The sequence below is a fragment of the Carcharodon carcharias genome, chromosome 1 (assembly GCF_017639515.1).
Source record: "Carcharodon carcharias isolate sCarCar2 chromosome 1, sCarCar2.pri, whole genome shotgun sequence".
Lineage (NCBI taxonomy): Eukaryota > Metazoa > Chordata > Chondrichthyes > Lamniformes > Lamnidae > Carcharodon > Carcharodon carcharias.
Window position 1 is genome coordinate 198,425,248 of NC_054467.1, and position 21,668 is coordinate 198,446,915.

The window sequence follows — 21,668 nt, forward strand, 5'->3', positions numbered from 1 at the left end:
TTGCTTTTACCTGCTTAAAATGGATGAAAACAATTTTTTAAAAGAAGATTAGTAAACAAAAATGCTGTGAGATTTCACAGCTTTGGCACTGGCCATATGAACATTCACAAATACTGAATAACCAGTTTCAATACATACCTACTTCTCGAGGGCAATTAAGAATGGGCAAACCTTGCCAGCAGTGCTGACATCCCAAAAGCGAATAAATAAAAAGTTGTCTAGCATTACACAATTAGGAAATTCATATTGTAACATTCCTGGTCCGAACTGAATGGCTGGGGCCATATTAGTGTCGCAATCTCTTATACCTATAAATACAGGGAATTTAGCATATTTACCTAACTAAATCAGTCTCCCAAGAATCAGCATCCCTCTATGGTCACAATCATCTGCTTTTAACTATAATGCAGAAAAAAAGGCTGGTATTTTAACACTTTAAACCAAAGTACAAATTTCCTGTTTTGCCAACACCTACCATGAATATTTTCTTCTCTCCTTTATTTTTGATGTACTCTTTAGGCAGGAATTCTTTTAAACTATGGAGATAAACAGTCAACATTAGGTGATATCCAATAGTTTACACTTTTTTGAAAAGTGTTAAATCAAAAAATGCGCTTAAAAATTTTTCTGACAGAAATTCACTTAGCACTACAACTTAGAAAACATATTTGCCCAAATCTTCTAAGAAAAGGATGATAGACAATCCAGAGTAAGAATAATTAACTGGACAAGGGCCAGCTTCCTTAGGGCAAGAATGAACCTGGGCCGATAGACTGGAATGAAAGATTGGCGGAAAAACTAGCTGAACAATGGGCTACCTGCAAAAAAGAATTGGCTCAGGTACAGTCAAGATATATTCCAACAAAAGGGAAAGGTAGGGAAAACAAATCCAGAGATCCCTGGATCAAAAAGGAGATGGAAATTAAGATAAAGAAAAAAAATGCCTTTATGACAGGTGTCAAGCAGAAAATACAATTGACAACCAAGAGGAATGCAGAAGGTCCAGAGGGGAAGTGAAAAAGCATTTTAGAGAAGCGAAGAGGGATTATGAGAAAAGACTGGCAGCCAGCAGAATAGGGAATTCCAAAGTATTCTATAAGCATATAAATAGTAAAATGGTGGTAAAAGGAGGAACATGGCCAGTTAGGGACCTAAAAGGGAATTTACACATGGATGAAGGGGCCATGGCTGAGGTATTAAATGAATACTTTGCATCCATCTTTACCAAGGAGGTAGATGCTACACAGGACATGGTGACAGATGAGGAAACTCTGTCACTAGAAGGGTTTAAAATTGATAAGGAGGAAGTATTGAATAGAATTGAAAAATTATTGCTCATGGAATAAAATGGACATTAGCAACATGGATACAAAATTGGCTGAAAAAATAGGAAGCAGAGAGTAATGGTCAATGGATATTTTTTGGGTTGGAGGAAGGTTTGTAGTGGAGTTTCCCAGGGGTCGTTATTGGGGCCTTGCTTTTCCTGTTATATATTAATGATCTAGATCTTGGTGTGCAGGGGACAATTTCAAAGTTTGCAGTTGATACGACGCTTAGAAGCGTTTAAACTGTGAGGAGGATAGTGATAAACTTCAGGAAGACATAAATAGGCTAGGAAAAAGAGGACATAGACAAGTTGGTGGAGTGGGCAGATAGGTGGCAGATGAAGTTCAATGCGGGGAAGTGTGAGGTGATGCATTTTGGTAGGAAGAACATGGACAGAGAAGATAAAATAAGGGGTGACATTTTGAAGGGGGTACAGGAGCAGAAAGACATGGGTGCATATATGCATAGGTCACTGAAGGTGGCAGACAGCAGTTAATAAAGCATAATAGTATCCTGGACTGTATTAATAGGGGCAGAGGGTACAAGAGCAAGGAGGTTATGCTGAATTTATATAAGACACTAGTTAGACCTCAGCTGGAGTATTGTGTACAGTTCTGGGCGACACATTATAAGAAGGATGTGAACACACTGGAGAGATTGCAGAAGAGGTTTACAAAAATGGTTCCAGGGATGAGAAACTTCAGTTACGAAAACAGGTTGGAGAGGCTGGGACTGTTTTCCTTGGAGAGACTGCAGCTCAGAGGAGATTTGATAGAGATGTTCAAAATCATGAGGGAGCTGGACAGAATAGATAGGGAGAAGCTGTTCCCACTCATAAAAGGGTTAAGAACGAGAGGGCACAGATCTAAAGTGATTTGCAAAAGAAGCAAATGTGACACGAGAAAAAACTTTTTCACACAATGTGTGGTTCGGGTCTGGAATGCACCGCCTGGAAGTGTAGTGGAGGCAGGTTAAATTGAGGCATTCAAGAGGGCATTCGATGATTATTTGAATAGAAACAATATGCAGGGGTACGGGGAAAAGGCAAGGCAATGGCACTAGGTCATAATGATCATTTGGAGAGCCAGTGCAGACATGATGGGCCAAATGGCCTCCTCCTATGCCATTAAAACTCCATGATTCTGAGTAACAATCACCATCAGATTGCCACTCACTCCTACTTTTCTGTGCCACGCCAAAGATCTGCATTTCTGGCCGACACTTCCGATCCCAGCCTCTCCAGGAACACGGAGCTGCTTCTTCATAGCTCTGGATCGGCAGGGGAGGACAAACCACACCTTTTTACAGCACTAGCGGCCGTATTCTGGTAAATAAAGAGTTTAATGTCCCAAAACTTCTTTGAAAATCCATGGAGAGAAAGTAAATTGGTGAGTGGGCAAAAATCCTGCAACTCACTCCCTAACAGCACAGAGTGTACATGCATGGACTGCAGCGGTTCAAGAAGGTGACTCAGCACCACCTTCTCGAGGGCAATTGGGGATGGGCAATAAATGCTGGCCTAGCCAGTAATGCCCTCACAAGTGAACAAATAAATTAAAAAATTTACTATGAGTTTATGCTGATAGCATGCCTAAAATCAAATCTCTCAAGTTTAAAAACCTCCCTGGTGCAGATCATGGTGGCAAAGTCGGATATCATAATTTTCCAGCAAACAATCCAATGTGAATGTTCAACTACATTCAGGGGAAATTGTCAGGCGTTCTCTGGAAAAATGCAAGAATGGCTTGGAGATGCAGAACAGCTTATTCAACAATAAATACAAGGTCTTCAAGTTATCCCCAATCTTAAAATGTTGCAATCTGCATTAATCATTTCTCACAAAGTATTTTAGAATTTATTGACTTTTAAGAACGAAACAGGAGAACGTGCACAATGTGAACAAATCTCAGTGTCTCAGAACAAAACAATGAGTCCAGAATAACAGACCTCCCTGGTTGTCTAGAGGAATACAGGGGAAGATCAAACAGAAAAAGAAAGCGTACGATAGGCACAAAGAACTAAGCATTGCAGATAGTCTAGACAAATATAGGAAGTGCTGGGACGAAGTAAAAAAGGAAATAAGGAAATCAAAGAGAGGGCATGAGAAAAGATTAGCAAGTAAAGTTAAAGATAACACAAAGATGTTTTACCAATACATTAATGCTAAAAGGTTAGTTAAGGAAAAAGAGTATTCAGGGTAATGTGGCAAACTGGATAAAAGGTTGGCTTTGTAACAGGAAACAAAGGGTAATGGTCGATGGATGTGCTTGCGAATGGAAAGTTGTCTCAAGTGATGTTCCACTGGGCTTGGTGTTGGGACTCTTGCTGTTTGTGTTATATATTAACAATTTGGACCTGAACTTGGGGGGCACAATTGGGAAATTTGCAGATGACACAAAGATTGGCCGAGTAGCGGATAGTGTAGAGGATAGCCATAATCTCCAAAACGATATAGATGGGTTGGTGGTGTGGGCGGTAAAGTGGCAGATGGATTTTAACATAGAGAGTGTGAGGTCATACATTTAGGGAGGTCAAACAGTTAGAGGGATTACACAATAAATGGGAATATGCTAAGAGGGGCAGGTGAAGTGAGAGATCTTGGCGTACAAGTACACAGGTCCCTGAAGTAGACAAGATTGTAAATAAGGTATATGGAATGCTCTCCTTCATTGGCAGAGGTATAGAATATAAAAGTAAGGATATAATGTTGGGATTGTATAAAACACTGGTGAGGCCACAACTGCAGTATTGTGTGCAGTTCTGGTCACCACATTACAGGAAGGACGTAATAGCTCTGGAGAGAGTGCAAAGGAGGTTTACAAGAATGTTGCCAAGGTTAGATAAGTGTAGCTACGAGGAGAGATTGGATAGGTTGGGGTTATTTTCCTTAGAACAAAGAAGACTGATAGGTGACTTGATTGAAGTGTACAAAATTATGAGGGGAATAGATAGAGTGAACAGGAATAAATTGGTGGAGAATTCTAGAACCAGGGGACATAGGTTCAAGATAAGTGGCAGAAGGTGTAGGGGGGAAATGAGGAAAAACTTTTTTTTACGCAGAGGGTAGTGGGTGTCTGGAATTCGCTTCCCAAATTGGTGGTAGAGGCAGAAATTCTAAACTCTTTTAAAAAAAGACCTGGATCTGCACCTTAAGTGCAGGGCTATGGGCCAGGTGCAGGAAGGTGGGATTAGAAAGGGAACCTGGGTGCCCTCGGGCTGGCATGGACAAGATGGGCCAAATGGTCTCCTTCTGTGCTGTAACTTTTCTATGGTTCTAATAAATAAATGGCGCAAAATAAACTGATGCACAGTGAAATATTATTTTGCCGCAGAAGTTTTAGACAACCTGCAGTTCTGAGTTGCTTTTTAAGGCTTCCATAAATAATGTAGAACATGACCCAAGTTTGAGGCAAAGGTAATTAATAACTATAACATATTGCCCAATGGTCATAAAATGCACTGTTACCAGAATCAAGCCAATGATTGATCACAGGAAGCAAGCTGTAGAAGTATTTTCTTCCTCAATTTTCTCTCATGAAATCAGTGATTCTTGGGGTGGGTATGGATTCTTTAGGTAGTAGGAAATCACCCAAGTGATTATTCCTTACAAAAAACTGTCTGTGGGCAAAAGTCACAGATGGCACCAATGGACCCAAGAAGTTTAAACATGAGGAAGTAAAGTGACTACTTCTGATCTTGCAGGAAGAATGGTGAAACAAGTCACAAATGAATATTGGAATTTGCAGAGACACAATAAAAAGAAGAGTAGTGGGACAAAGAGTGATCACATAAAACATGGTAAAAGATTGTAAGAAAATTCTTAGAATATTACAATAGTCACAGAAAGGGTAAGGACCATAAGGGACAAATAGGCTTGAAACTTAAGAGGAAAAATAAGAAGAAAATATTCAGGATCATTGATCACTTCAAGTATTTACATAGAAATAAATGTACAATACACCCTCCACAAAGAGTGATGCAGCCAAGATTAAATCAATAACTGAAATAAATGAGATAGGAGTCCTAAATAGGTTTAAAGGGCACAGATTCATCTAATCCCAAAGGATAAATAGTGTTTATCACAATGCTGAGAGATATGTGGGAGATATTTGTCTGGCATTGACAATTATGAAGGTGGTACTGGATACCAATAAGCTGCAAGTACAAACAGGCTAATGTGGTGCAATAATCAAAAATGGCAATATTTCATACCTATTAGAATCCCTTCAATGCTAAAAATAGTAGAATCAATTATTAAAACATTAGAATTATTAAAGCAAACTGAGGATTTCCTAAAATATAACTAAGTAATAAGATCAATTAATCATCCAGATGGACAAAAGAAAAAAATGAAGATTTAAATTCTAAATGCAAAACTGAGTTGCTGATGGAAAGTAAGTGGCAAGTGTAAGTGTAATTTCAGTGTTCAAACACTGTGCTGCATAATTGGAAAACTAATGTTATTCTTCAAGTCATTACTTCTGCTCGTTTTGATCCAAATGCAGCTAAAACCATCTTTGACAAAGGGGTCTACTTACTCTAAAAAGCCAGGTTTATGCTTCTGCTCGTTGTGTGGTCCAAACTGGATCTGACATTGGTATCCTGCAAATTCACAGGCTTTGTCAAAGGATACTGGATGTGAACCATTCAAAATATCATCTCTAGCCTGATGTTGGAGCACAGGGAGAAAATAAATACTCAGTTAAAAACCGTGTAACCACCACTTCAGGATCAGTAGCTGATTCAGAATTACAGAGCAGAATTTTCAAAACCACCTCAATTTCTTAAAATGTAGTTTCACCTTTAATATTAAGGGTTTTGTATAGAGTTTACAGCACAGAAATAGGGCATTCAGCCAACATATCTATGTCAAAAACAAAAACAGAATTACCTGGAAAAACTTCGGTTTTCCAGGTAATTCTGTTTTTGTTTTGGATTTCCAGCATCCGCAGTTTTTTTGTTTTTTATATCTATGTCAATGTTGTGCGCCACCTGAGCCTCCTCTCACCTCAGCAACATATCCGTCTCAAAACAAAAACAAAAACAGAATTACCTGGAAAAACTCAGCAGGTCTGGCAGCATCGGCGGAGAAGAAAAGAGTTGACGTTTCGAGTCCTCATGACCCTTCGACAGAACTTGAGTTCGAGTCCAAGAAAGAGTTGAAATATAAGCTGGTTTAAGGTGTGTGTGTCGGGGGTGGAGAGAGAGAGAGAGGTGGAGTGGGGGTGTGGTTGTAGGGACAAACAAGCAGTGATAGAAGCAGATCATCAAAAGATGTCAATAACAATAATACAAAAGAACACATAGGTGTTAAAGTTAAAGTTGGTGATATTATCTAAACGAATGTGCTAATTAAGAATGGATGGTAGGGCACTCAAGGTATAGCTCTAGTGGGGGTGGGGAGAGCATAAAAGATGTAAAAAAAAAACAAATAAATAAATATTTTTTTTTTTCTTTTTCTCTTTTTATAATGGAAATAGGTGGAAAAAGGAAAATCTATATAATTTATTGGAAAAAAAAAGAAAAGGAAGGGGGAAACAGAAAGGGGGTGGGGATGGGGGTGGGAGCTCATGACCTAAAGTTGTTGAATTCAATATTCAGTCCGGATGGCTGTAAAGTGCCTAGTCGGAAGATGAGGTGTTGTTCCTCCAGTTTGCGTTGGGCTTCACTGGAACAATGCAGCAAGCCAAGGACAGACATGTGGGCAAGAGAGCAGGGTGGAGTGTTAAAATGGCAAGCGACAGGGAGGTTTGGGTCACTCTTGCGGACAGACCACAGGTGTTCTGCAAAGCGGTCGCCCATCCCCACCCCCTTTCTGTTTCCCCCTTCCTTTTCTTTTTTTCCCAATAAATTATATAGATTTTCCTTTTCCCACCTATTTCCATTATAAAAAGAGAAAAAGAAAAAAAAAATTATTTATTTATTTGGGTTTTTTTTACATCTTTTATGCTCTCCCCACCCCCACTAGAGCTATACCTTGAGTGCCCTACCATCCATTCTTAATTAGCACATTCGTTTAGATAATATCACCAACTTTAACTTTAACACCTATGTGTTCTTTTGTATTATTGTTGTTGACATCTTTTGATGATCTGCTTCTATCACTGCTTGTTTGTCCCTACAACCACACCCCCACTCCACCTCTCTCTCTCTCTCCACCCCCCACACACACACCTTAAACCAGCTTATATTTCAACTCTTTCTTGGACTCGAACTCAAGTTCTGTCGAAGGGTCATGAGGACTCGAAACGTCAACTCTTTTCTTCTCCGCCGACGCTGCCAGACCTGCTGAGTTTTTCCAGGTAATTCTGTTTTTGTTTTTGTTTTGGATTTCCAGCGTCCGCAGTTTTTTTGTTTTTAACATATCCGTCTATTCCTTTCACCATCATACTTATCTCACTTCCCCTTAAATGCATCTATACTTTTCACCACAGTCAACTTACATGGTAGATAGTTCCACATTTTGAGTAGTTTCTCTTGAATTACTTATTCAATTTATCAGCTGCTATCTTATATTTATACCCCCCTAGTTTTGGTCTCCCTATAAAAGGAAATATCTTCTCCATGTCTATCCTTTCACTATTTATATACTTATAGAAGACTTTTGGATTTCTTTTTGTTAGCTGCCCATCTCTTCCTCTACTCTCTCTTTGCCTCTCTCAATTTCACTTCCACTCTTAACTTTCAGTTCTTACTTGTATAAACAACAGGTCATATACCTCCTTTTTCTGCTTCACCTTACTCTATCTCTTTTGTCATCCAGGAAGCTTCGATTTGCCCCATCTTTCCCCTCATGGGGATGTAACTTGACTGTAGCTAACTATCTCTTTAAAGGCAGCCCTTTGTTCCATTACTGCTTTACCCGCCAATCTTTGATTCTAATTTATCTGGGACAAGTTCGTCCTCACCCCACTAAAATTGGCCCTTTCCCAATTATGTGTTTTTACTCTAGAAAAATTCTATACAAATTTAACTTGACTTATCTGTTTTTGAAGTCTATCCCTCTAAAAATGTAATATAGTTCTTTATTTGTATTTAAATGGCTTTGTTATTGTTATTGCTATTTTTATGGATTTGTGAATTTGCACTCCAAGATCTCTTGAGCCTCTCCCCCACATGGACTTTTATTTTCCAGGGGTAGGTGGCTCCCTTATTCCTTTTATCAAAATGCACCACCTCATACTTACCTATAAATTGAAATTCATTTTTCATTCATACACCCATTCTGCAAATTTATCATCTTGCGTTTTCTCATAGTCTACCCGAGATTACTTATACTCTCCAATTTGATGCTGCCCACAAATTTTGATGGAGTAATTCTGAATCCAAATCATTTATATAAATTGTCAACCGTAGTCCCAGCACCAATCCCAAAGGAAAAGCAGTTCCCATCTTTTCCCAGTCTGAATGATTTTAAGCCTTACTCTGTTTTGTGTTTTCCAGCCAGTTTGCTACACATTCTGCTACCTGTCCCATGAATCGACCTTAATTACGAGTAGACTAGGAGGCACTTTATCAATGGCCTTTTGAAAGCCCACTTATATCATGTCTGCTGTATTACCATTGTCTGATCTGTTATTTTAAGTGCTACATATACATTTAAAAATCTGCTTTGTGGTAACAATTCAGACAGCTTATTTGGAGAATAGGAGAGGGAGAAAATGTGATATAGATCAAAAGTGTTTTAACAACGAATGTTCACTTTATAGTTCAGCAGTACAGAACACAAATCAAGGTGTTGTTTTTATCTTAAGGTACAGATTACTGATGTCATAAGAAACCACTTCTAGATTCTATGCCACATCAGGTAGGGATATTTAATTGTGCTGAAAAGAAATGTGTTGTTTAGTCTTTTAGAAAAGTACAAACCTGGACATAGAGCAAGTTCAATTGCACTGGATCTCTCGAATCAACATTCTGATCCGAATAGAAGAATTTTCGTCTGAGAAGCAAGGTTTCATTTTCATCAACACCCTGTTCACGAAGTGTTCTACCATGGTCTAACCAGTTCACTGGAGAAAATAAATACAGTAGAGTATCAAGAGCACCTGCATCCCAAGGAGATTACACAATACCTTTCCTTTCATTTTAAAAATGCCCCATCTGACTTTCTAATCTCTTCACCAGAAGTTGCTAACACTACTGGTGTTAGTTCTGTGGGTGCCAGCCACCCACATTTAACCCACCCAAGTGACTATTCTTTATGTATTAGGCAACTGTATGCCAGATGATTCATCCATGGCCAATTGCAGCATAGCCCCATTTCATCTTCACCAAATAGCCACAAACGCACACTTTCAACTGGAAAACAACAGTCCTCTCTAGTCCAGGAATGCCGAGCTCAAATATGAATACCCTACTATTGCTCTAAGTTAGCATAGATTGAACTTGGGGATAATGGAGGCATCCATGGCTGATCCTGGCCAAGAAGTATATCTATCACTCACCCACCAGAAATCAAAATGAAACTAAATTGCAACATTAAAACAACCTTGGCTTTTTCCCCTCAAAAGGAATGTGTAAAAGTTCTTACTCTAGGGTTTCATGAAATACTTTTTACTTCCTTCATTCCTTGGTTGCAGAATGGGTCTCAAAAATTGATTATTTGTTAGCCAAAACATAGCCAAAAGCATGGCTCCATATCTGAACTAGATTTTGACTGTGCATAGGTTATATATAGAGCCAAAGCATATATCTTGACGACTAATACAACAAACATCTGGCATTAGAACTTCATACAAATATTTTAAGACCATTATGGTGTGGTTTCTGGATTTTTAAAAAAAGTCACTCACAATCATCATCTGTATGAAGTTTTTGCTTGAGTTTTTCCATTTTCTTGTCATCTCTTAGTAGGGTTTTGTCTTTTTTCAGTGTCCCTGTCATTTCTTCTTTCTTTTCTTCAACAATTTCATGTACAAGCGAATATTCATCATGATTTGTGATTCCTTTTAAAAATATCCATTAAATAGTTAGATAAAAATAAAATACTGCGGATGCTGGCAATCTGAAACAAAAACAGAAAATACTGTAAAAACTCAGCAGGTCTGATGGCATCTGTGGGGAGAAAAACAGAGTTAACGTTTCAAGTCCATATACAGGCTCAAAACGTTAACTCCGTTTTTCTCTCCACAGATGTTTAGACCTGCTGAGTTTTTCCAGCATTTTGTTTTTGTTCCATTAAATATTTGTTTTATTTGTAATCTGCAATACTAAACGAAAAAGAGATAGCACCCAACACTTAAAAACAGCAGGATCAGTTGGCCATATCTCCATAAACTGGATCATAAGACGTTAACCATAATGTCTCCACAAAATCCAATTTACTCTCCAAGTAACATCTTTGTTTCTAGGATAGAATTGCTTTGTGCTTTATTACACCTTATTTACTATAATTTGCTTCAGGCCAATTGGAAACCAACACTGAGACCACAAACTGGGGTAGTTAACTATAGAAGTTATTGAATTGTATAATTTTGCTCCAATGCAAGTTCACATACTGTTATATCAATGACAGGAATGTCATAAGGATCTTAAGGAACATAGGGAAATAATGAGGGAGGGAGAAGTTTAATGTAAAATTACAAACCAAACTTGTCTACGTAATAGCAAATTAAATATAGCACTGATTAACAGATTAGGTACAAGCCTGGGTTGAAGTGAGTGTTTGCCATTCTTAATGGCACGACCCAGCTCAAAATTGTTCTGGTCTTTACAAAAACCTATCAGGCTATAGAACAGCTGAGCTTACTTCAGTAGAAGCAGCAATGTCAGTTGAATATCAGCAAAATGAAGGCAGCATATTTAAGTTTTTCCTCCCATGTTTACTTCCAAATCAGTATAATGCAAGAAAATTTGGGCCAATGACAGCTCTAAGTACATATTACATGAATCATGAGATCATACAATCAGCTGACAAACACATCACTGCAGTTGAAGAAGCTGTGTCGGGTAAGCAGGTAAACCTTGGAGAATCATTCCTCAGGCACAGAGATAGTCTTACGGGAATTGAAAGATTGAAATTTCTGAAAGTTATTTCTTCCTCCACCTCAGATTGACTGATAGGATGTTCATTAAAAGACTGGAGAGTAGCAAGGTATTGGAAGTGAGCCCAGGTGCCTTGGTAATTTCCCGGATACAGGCACAATCAATTCATTCTAACTGCAAATTTATTTCTTCATGCAGGTGATGGGTTGCTACATAATAATGTGCTTAACTTTCTGGATGGAAGTATCAAGGTTCAGCCTAGACTACACAGAGAGATTGTATTACACTTTTTTATAAAAAGGCATAAAGCATGTTCTTGGATGACTGCCAAGCCAAACCCCTTCTGGTTTCTATACATACCCACACAGATGATTGGTGGCAAGAAGATTGGACAACATGAAGTAGCACACATGCCATCCAACATTTTTCCTTCAACAAGGGCTAGAACATGTGCCAAGTACACATTTAGCATCTCATTTCAGTTGCCCCTCTCAGAAAGAGAGAGGTATATATTGAGTGCATCCTCATCTTTTACCATTCCTTTGGGTAAACTAAGTCTCTCCCCCATAGGATTCTCTAAGGCTGAGCGTATGGAGCATAAAAATGCAATTAAATGGAAATATTCAGATGGATGGGAAAGGAGAACCAAGGCTTTGGAAACATAAACTGGGATTTTCTGTCCCCGTTGCAGGTGGGACCCGCTGCGGACAAGGTGGCACCCCAGCCAGAGTCCATTGACTTGCAGCAGGACCAGAAGATTGGGGCAGCGGAATGGGTGCGGAAAATCCCACCAATAGCATCAAAGAATAGATTTATTAGACTTTGCTGATAATGCTGGGTTTTGAAGTTTGTGGGTTAGGTTTAATTCACCATGCAGTTAATCACTGGCTGGCATGTTGCTCATGTGAATTTTATGGCATAACAAAGAGATCCTTTGTCATACCAGGTCTTGAATGCTGTAGGGTTAGGGATTTTAAAAGTTCACTGCTTCAACAGATTAGGATGGTAGGGGAGGAGGCAGTATAGAAGAGTCAGGGAGAAAAATGTGTAAGGTTATATAACGGGGTTTAAGTCTCACCAATTCTGGCGCAGATTGTCATCAGCATGTCGCTCACTATTTTTGAGTCATCCACCATTACCGTTTTGATACTTCCATCCAACATTCTGATCTTCAGGGGCCTCTGCTTTCTCTTGTAATCCAGAGTGTCCTAGTATTAAAACAAAAAGAGAAGTGATTTGTAACTCAGAAACGAGACCTGGTGACACCTGTGACTGATTGGAGTGTTATATATCCTATATTTTGTTCTATTCAGAAATTCTTCAAAACACTGTTACAACAGTCCACTGAAGCTGAAACAATCTAAGGCAAAGGGTATGGTATAAGTTATTCGCACATTAATTGTGTCCATGGAGAGATCAGGTGCTGTTCAAATTTTTAAAAAGCCAGTCGCTCATGACTGCTCACATCATTGAATACAAAGCAACACTGAACTCTGGCACTTGAACAAAACTTTAAAATCTTCCAATCTGACCTCTCAGCCTCATTTATATTAGAACAATATACAAAACATGATATTTCCAAAGGTGGCTGAGCAGAAGTAGCAAAAAGAAGCTAGATGAAAGAGAATATATCAAGTAGGAAAATTACAAATTTTGTTAATCATGTAAGAATCTAAAATTAAAGAGTTAATTTATAGTATACCAAAAAAGGGAAATGGGTAATAGGATACAAAAAAACACCAAAATAGTAAACTTACCCCATTCCGCAACATGTAGTAGTCTAAGGCTTTGCCAGATTCCAACCAAATACCTTTCTTTGGGTCCTCATCAGACAGAAATAATCCATAATCATTGGCTGCAAGGCAATAAAAAAATTACATTTCACAAACAACTCCCATGACCTCTACCGTCTAGAAGGACGAGGGCAGCAGATGCCCAGGAACACCGTTACCTGCAAGTTCCCCTTCAAGCCACACATCCTGACTTGGAAATATATCACCGTTCCTTCACTGTCGCTGGGGCAAAAAACTAAAACTCCCTCCCTAACAGCACTGTCGATGTACCTACATCACATGGACTGCAGCGATTCAAGGCGGCAGCTCACCAACTTCTCAAGGGCAATTAGGGGTGAGCAATAAAAACTGACCTAGCCAGTGATGCCCACATCTTAAGAACAAATTTTAAAAACTTATTTTTCCTGAGCACTAGATCTTGGACCTATTAAGTAAGTACCTCGGACCAATTACGGGTCATAATAACATAACGGGCATCTTACTGGATAGGTAATCCAAAGGCCTTGATTAATAATTTGGAAAAGCGAATTAAAATCCCTCTATGGCAGTTCATGATTTTGAATTCAATTAACTTAATAAATCTGGAATAAAATAATATCAGTAATGCTGACCATGAATCTAACAGATTGTCGTAAAAATCCAACTTGGCTCAGCAACGTCCTTTAGGGAAATCTGATACCCTTACCCAGTCTAGCCTACATGTAACTCCATCCCTCAGCAATATGGTTGACTCCTAAGTGCCCTCTGAAATCGCCTAGCAAGCCTCTTGGTTATATCAAACCTATACAAAAAAAAATGTATAATAAAACCAGATGGTTCACCCAGCATACCTTCACCACATGGATTGCAGTGGTTCAAGAAAGAAGCTCACCATCTTCCCAAGCAACTTTAAGGATGAATAATAAATGATCACCTGGCCAATGACACCATATTCCACGAATAAACAAAAATAAAAACCATTGATAAACAAAAAGTACAAAAGCATTGTTAAATTTTATTTTAAAACAGAATAGAATCTGGTTTAACTGAGAATGACATAGGAAGTGCAAAATCACCATGAAAAACCATAGGCGTCTTGGTCAAGTCATTGACATTCTTAAGTAGCAACAAAGTTGAAGCTACACAATATTGTTGTGATGAGTCCTGGAACAACTGTATTCTAACTTGCTGACGTGCTTCCCGTTTGGCGCCTTATTCATCCGGTCAGAACTATTTTTGTTCAGTGATCCAGTGTTTATTATTCCAGCTCAACTTTCTTATCTTTATTTTTAAACCTGACTGTAAAACTATTTGAAACAAAATCTGCACATCCATTCCTTTCAAAAATTACTGATTGCTTACCAAGACTTCAGTTAGGATCCTTGTAATTGGTACCCAGATTCTGTTTACATAAATTTCCATATTTATTATCAGCTAAGACAGAACCATAAATAGTTTGCTCTTAATCTTTGCCAGCAATACTCTATCCTACTGCTATAAGATTGAAGACTAGGACCTAGTGCAACTAAGCATCTGATTTTCCCCCTTTGTGGTGCAGATAGCAGAGCATTGCACTCTTTCAGAACAATAAAGGTCAAGGACTTCATAGGCTGTGGAAGACACAAACATACCTCTCGGTGTTTTTTTTTGGGAATAGCATATGGCAATTCAGCAAGTTTTACCATTGCACCAAGTCATTTTCCAAAATAAGCTCTTTAGGCTATATTACATTGAACAAGTGATTCATCTCCCATTTCTAATCTGGTAACCTGGTGGATCTATCGCACCTTGAGTTTTACATTAATAGAAGACCAAAATGAAGCCAATAGAATTTTTTTTTTAATTGCATTATATTACAGATCAGGCGTCACACTTAATTTAATTTCTTTCCATCTCAACTTCATGATCAAACTGCTGCTTTTCTATTCAGTTGGCATTTTTATTTAAGATCTTATAATAAATGAAATCTCTCAATTATGCTTTCTCCCTGGTAACCAAACCCATTACAACTATGACTTATCTCAATGTTCTAACACCACCCTCATCTCAGAGCGTTAAGATTTAAAGTGAAAGGATATGGTGGAGATTTGGTTCATTCAACTGCAATATCATAAGATAAATAGAGAGTAAATGGCATAGACTTTAAACATAGTCAGATATTTTTGAATCTCTTTCTACAACTTGTTGACAGCCAAGTCCAGTACACAAATGCTTCCTGCATGATTATTTTATCAGATATACATGGTTGCTTAAACAAGCAGCGTATTTAGATTTCTCCCACAAGTTACAATTTTTTAAAAAGGTCCCCTCCCTTTAATCAAGGAGCTCTAATACCTTGCCACATTCTACCTTACCCTAATTATAACTATTAATGACCACTTTGTATAATGCTATTACAGGACTACCAAACATTAAACCATATTCCATTTTGACAAAATGTTTGGTGAAAAATTGATTTTAGAAGCATTGAGTGTTCTGAACAGTAGTGTCAACTGTCCAATTTGAGGGTGGAGACGGGGGTAAGTTCTGTGACTTACGCTGTCCTGTCTGTGCTTCAGGAACCCGATCACGAATCATTCGACAGGCATCATACACCATTGTCGAGGGTTCAAACTGCATCGTTTTGACAGCATTTCCAACACCAATCTTCAATGATAGGACAACCATTCTGTCTTCTTTTACTGCACAAGATCAACTGTAAAAAAAAATTAAAGGTTAAACAATTCTAGTAGCTGTTATGCTTTTTTGCCCGCAAAATACAAAATTCATCAGTAAAGTGTGTTCTTTATCTCAAAGTCAGATTTTGGAACTGTGCACTGGATGAAATGGAATACATTTCCTAAAGAATCTGAAGAAAAGTGGATTAGCATCCTGTTTTGTGCAGAAGTAAATCATCCTATTAATGTTGTAAAAAAAAAAGATGGGTTTACCCTTAAGTAATGTACTAAAAGCAATAATGCAACTCACTGGAGCATTTTAAAACATTCACAACATTCTAAAAGCACAGAACACAAGAGCTGAAGGTATTTCCCTTCAGAACATTTAAATGTCTTTCCCTTCACAGATTTGAGAATTTTCAGTAGCCACTGTTCATTGTCCTGTCACAACGCGGGACTTTAAGCATTTGCAACGGAGTAATTTGCAAACATCCCAGCAATTCATGCGAGTGAATTAAAAAAGAGCAAACACTGATGTGCCAAATGTTATGTCAAAGACTTCGGATCAGCTGACCCACACTGCTGCTAACAGAAATAGTCTCATACATTATTTGCAGTCCCAAACAAAGTTACTTACTTTTGAAACAAAATATCCACAAAACAATTCTTGTTAAAGTAGTTACACTATGACCGTGTTATCTATTTGCTGTGAAGTGAAATGATCACTTCGAAAAAAACTGCAGATGGCAGTTACAAAGAAAGTCCGTAAAAACAATTGTTTTAAAGAGGAACATGTGCTCTACCACTATCCCTTAGCGTCATCTGTACCATTAGTGGTAGTAAAGGAATGTCTATTTGAGGATCAGGCTAGTAGGAGTCTATTTATTTTTAACCAAACTGCTTTTGTGGTTACAACATAAGACATAAATAATCTCAGCTAAACAGGAAAGGTTACTATGATCAAAAATTTCTATGTTGGAGATCAAAATGATAAGAATGAAAATTAAGGTGTTTAATATTCTGAGCACAGTTGCCATAGCTTCTTTCTTTTTATTCATGCATTGGATGTGCGCATTGCAGGCTAGGTCAGCATTTACTGCCCATCCCTAATTACCCTTGAGAAGGTGGTGGTGACCTGCCTTCTTGAAACACTGCAGTCCACGTGATGTAGGTGCATCCACAGTGCTGTTAAGGGAGCTCCAGGACTTGACCCAGCGACAGTGAAGGAATGGTGCTATATTCCCAAGTCAGATTGTGCGTGACTTGGAGGAGAGCTTGCAGGTGGTGGTGGTGTTCCCACGTGTCTGCTGCCCTTGTCCTTCTAGATGGTAACAGTCACGGATTTGGAAGGTGCTGTCTAAGGAGCATTGGCGGGTTCCTGCAGTGCATCTTGTAGATGGTACGCACTGCTGCCACTGTGTGCCTGTGGTGGAGGGGCTGAATGTTGTAGACAGCTTTGCCCTGGATGGTGTTAGGCTTTCTTGAGTGCTGTTGGAGCTGCACTCATCCAAGCAATTGGAGAGTATTCCATCACACTCCTGACTTGTGCCTTGTAGATGGTGGACAAGCTTTGGAGAGTCAAGTGATCAGATACTCACTGCAGGATTCCTAGCCTCTAACCTGTCTTGTAGCCACAGTATTTATATGGCTGGTCCAGTTCAGTTTCTGGTCAATGGTAACCCCCAGGGTGTTGGTAGTGGGAGATTCAGCGATAGCAATGTCAGCGAATGTCAAGGGGCGATGGTTAGTTTCTCTTGTTGGGGGTGGTCATTGCTTGGTACTTGTGTGGCCCAAATGTCACTTATCATCCTAAGCCTGAATATTGTCCTATATATTCTCAATTATTCACAGTACATTAACACAGCTGTAAGTGAATAAAAACATACTGGGCAGGGGTATCTTAGGGAATGATTGATTAGTTGCATACTACACAGAACTTAATATGAAATACATACAGGAAGAGATTTATGTGCAGCAGTGAACAAGATAATTCATCTGCAGAGAGACATTTAAAGGCACATTTACAATCTCCCATCATTCAACATAGCAGAACACTTAGTACAGCAATTAACGAGAAGGTGGGAACACAGAGTGGAGACGATAAGGCCAGAGGGTGACAAGGAATGGGAATTTGGTGCTTAGGGGAAAGGAGATGCTGAAATTTATACCTTGTTCAGTGTCCAGTAGCTAGTGAGTGCTCAAAGACATTGATTAGGTGAGCAGGTAGGTGATTGATGAATTTTAAGATTTTATCGCTCTAAGGAACATTAAGAGGCAAGTAACATTTGCACCACACAAGTGCCAGGCAATGACCATCCCCAACAAGAGAGAATCCAACCTTCTTCCCTTGACATTCAATGGAACGTCATCACTAAATCCCCCACTTAAAAATATCCTGAGGGTTACCATTGACCAGAAACTGAGTTGGCATATAAATATTGTGGGTACAACAGCAGGACAGAGGCTGGGAAATCTGCAGAGAGTAACTCACCTCCTGACCTCCCAAAGCCTGTCCACCATCTACATGGCACAAGTCTGAAGTGTGATGGAATACTCTCCACTTGCCTGGATGAGTGCAGCTCCATCCGCACTTAAGAGTGTTGACACCATCCAGGACAAAGCAGCCCACTTGATTGGCACCCCATCCACCATCTTAAACACTCATTCCTTCCACCACTGACACACAGTACAGCAGTATTTACCATGTACAAGATGCACTGCAGTAACTCACCAAGGCTGCTTTGGCAGCATCTTCCAAACCCACTACAAGTTCCCCTCCAAGTCACTCACCACCCTGACTTAGAAATATATCACCATTCCTTCACCATCACTGGTTCAAAAACCTGAAACTCCTGCCCTAACAACACCTTGGGTGTACCTACACCAGATGGACTGCAGTGGTTCAAGAAGGCAGCTCATCACCCGCTTCTCAATGGCAATAAGGGATGGGCAATAAATAATGGCTTAGCCAATGGCACCCACATCACATGAATTAAAAAAAAAAAATTGGGAGCAGTAGTTTAAACTGGTATGGGGAGACCTAAGTATTGCATTAAATTTACTGCTTAACTAGTAAACTACTTAATATAATTACAAATAACATTTGAGTGATATTTCTAAACTTGAAACCTAATTAGTTAATAAAATACAATAAAGGTGGCAGGACAGGTGATGCATTGTAACACTAGCACGTAGGAGCTGGAGAACATCAATGTGGTCCACAGTGGCCACATCTGCAGACAGCTTCTGCAGCTTAAAAAACTTCAGCTCAAAGCTGATGAGCTGGAGTCCAAGCTTCAGACATTGTAATGCATCAGGGAGGGGGAATAACATTATCTGGACACTTTGCCTCCTGGAGGCAGTCACACCCATAGGCTGGGTACTTCCAACTTGGATTGTGGTCAGGGACAGAAGGCTAAAAACAGGGGCTATGAGTGAGGGAGATCTGGAGATCTAGATGATAGCAATGGAGGAGCTTCAACCCTTTATTATGATACAGCCGATGGTAAAGGCTGAGTTGTTCAAATCTCTGAGGGAAACTTGAAACAACTGTTATAATCCATTTTTGCAATTTGTAATTTTGAGATGCAGACTTTGAATTCAGTAGGAATAAGACCGAGTCTCATGGTTTTTATATAAAACTAAATTAAACATTTATTAATTTAACAACAAATTCAGCACATACACATGGCCACAAATTACTACTATAATAACTTTCTAACAAATCCCCAAATTAATCACCACCAGGTAAATCTCCACGAAGGCAGCAGTAACCCATAGTCTTTAAACAGACACTAAGCAAAGCACATTTGACCTTATGAATTCCAAATGAGGTTCCTTTGCAAGTTGGTTGGAAGCATACAGGCTGGTTAGGTCTTAAATGCCTCTACAATACACAGACACAAACTCCTTTCTTTATAAACCTAGCTTTCCCTTTGAATGTAAATTTTCCATTGTATCACTAGATCTTTTGAACTTCAGCTCTTCTAACAATATAACCCCTTTCATAGCAGCAATTTTAAAAGTAAACTGAAAAAATAAACACATTGTTTGGCTTCTTCTAGCTAGGTGCAAGGTTTTACCCGCATGAATGGTTTATTCAACAAATGCAAGTGAACACTTTACGTTACTGTTCTCCTTACTGTTCACCCAATTAACACCTCAAATCTACTATACATCAAAGCGCGCAGACTAGCTGGTTTTAATCCAGTGAAGGCACATACAGACACACATCTAGACACAGACCCACGCTAGAATCCTATTTTTAAAAAATAATTTGCAATAACATTATACATGTTAATGTCTCTTCATGACAACCTGCAATTAGATTAGAGATCCTTGTAACTTGTGTGGATGAGGGCAGGGACTGCAGGGTACATGAGCAAACTCACCGCAGCAGGAAGCAATTCAAGTGAGAGAAGCAAAAAGGAATATAGTTGTAGTAGGGGATGATATAGTTAGGGGGATAGATTCTGTTCTCTGCAGCTGACAGCAACAGTCCCAGAAGCTGTGTTGTCTGCCCAGTGCCAGGGTTAAAGACAACTCCTCTTCTCTGGAGAGGAACTTGGAGTGGGAGAGGAAGGATCCAGTTGTCGTGGTCCACGTGGGTACCAATGATATTGGTTGGAATAAGAAAGAATGCTGAGGGAGTATAAACAGCTAGGGGCTAAATTAAAAAGCAGAACCACAAAAGGTAATATCTGGATTGCCACCTAAACCACGAGCAAACTGACATGGGATAAATAAGATCAAAGAGTTGAAAGCGTGGCTCAAAGATTGATGCAGAAGAAATGGGCACATGGCAACAATACAGGGGAGAGGGAGTGGGACACTGGGGCAGTCTTCATCTGAACAAAGCTGGGAGCAGTGTTCTGGCAAGTTGCATAACTAAGGTTGTTTGGAGGATTGGTTATGGTGGTGCACGAGGGGATGAAAAAGAGTTCATATGAGGGGAGATTTGGTACTAAATGAGGAGTGGGGGAAGAGAAGAGTTCATGTGAGGGGTGATTTAGAAAGTTAAAGAGAATCCCAAGGCAATAATGCAGGGTAGCAATACAGGTAATGGTAAACAGACTGAAGTGGAAGGGTCAGAGCGTACCAGCAAGTATGGTCAGGGTAGGGTGAAAATGGTTTTAACCTAATAAAGGAGGGGGGCTTCAGGTGAAAGGAGATTTAGAAATCCAAAGGATAAAAGCTGAGGCAATCGGAAAATATATTGGTGTGGATAAAGACAAACTGAGGAAGGGAATAGAGTGTTTAGGGGTAATAATGCAGAGTGTAACCATGCAGGGAATAATAGTTTAACAAAATCAAACCGAAGTCATTTAATCTGAATGCGTGGAGCATTTGCAATCAGATGAACTAGTGGCGCAAATAGATAAATGATTTAGATCCAATCACAGTTACAGAGACATGGTTACAAGGTGACCAAGATATGATAAATATTCCAGGGTACACAACATTTCAAGAATACAGGCAGAATGGAAAAGGAGGTGTGGTCTTGATAATAAAGGATGACAAGGACATTAGTGAGAAAGGATCTTGGCTCAGAAAAAGGATCTTGGCTCAGAAAATCAGCAAGTGGGATAAAGATGAGTAACAGGGGTCAGAAATGTTGGTGGGAGTAGTTTATAGGCCCTCTAACAATAGTTATGCTCTTGAACAGAGCATTAAGCAAAGCATTTTTGGAGTTTGTAACAAAGATAATGTAACAGTTATGAGGAGCCTAATCTTCATTATAGACTGGACCAGATTGAGAAAGGTGGTCTGGAAGATGTGTGTGTAAAATGCTTTCATGACAAGAAAAGGCATACACATAATATATTTTTAAAGGAAAAAAATGTAGTTTGAGCAATTTAATTTAATTTATTTAGACATTAGGCTATTACATACTACAAACATGACATAACCTGAACTGGGGTGAGTT

The 21,668-nt window shown here is 39.1% G+C and overlaps 1 protein-coding gene across 4 annotated transcripts in view; it reads right to left on the reverse strand.

The window, feature by feature from the left end:
• tln1 (talin 1) overlaps positions 1–21,668 on the reverse strand; it is a 263,163-nt gene that overhangs the window by 130,280 nt on the left and 111,215 nt on the right. For all 4 annotated transcript variants that reach the window (XM_041201957.1, XM_041201976.1, XM_041201949.1 and 1 more), the window contains 7 exons: positions 15,623–15,780; positions 13,071–13,168; positions 12,392–12,521; positions 10,122–10,274; positions 9,196–9,338; positions 5,865–5,992; positions 476–536 (listed from right to left, as the gene is read on the reverse strand). In XM_041201957.1, coding sequence (XP_041057891.1) covers positions 476–536; positions 5,865–5,992; positions 9,196–9,338; positions 10,122–10,274; positions 12,392–12,521; positions 13,071–13,168; positions 15,623–15,752 — 843 coding nt within the window. In that variant the 5' untranslated portion in view covers positions 15,753–15,780. The remainder of the gene's footprint in view (positions 1–475; positions 537–5,864; positions 5,993–9,195; positions 9,339–10,121; positions 10,275–12,391; positions 12,522–13,070; positions 13,169–15,622; positions 15,781–21,668) is intronic.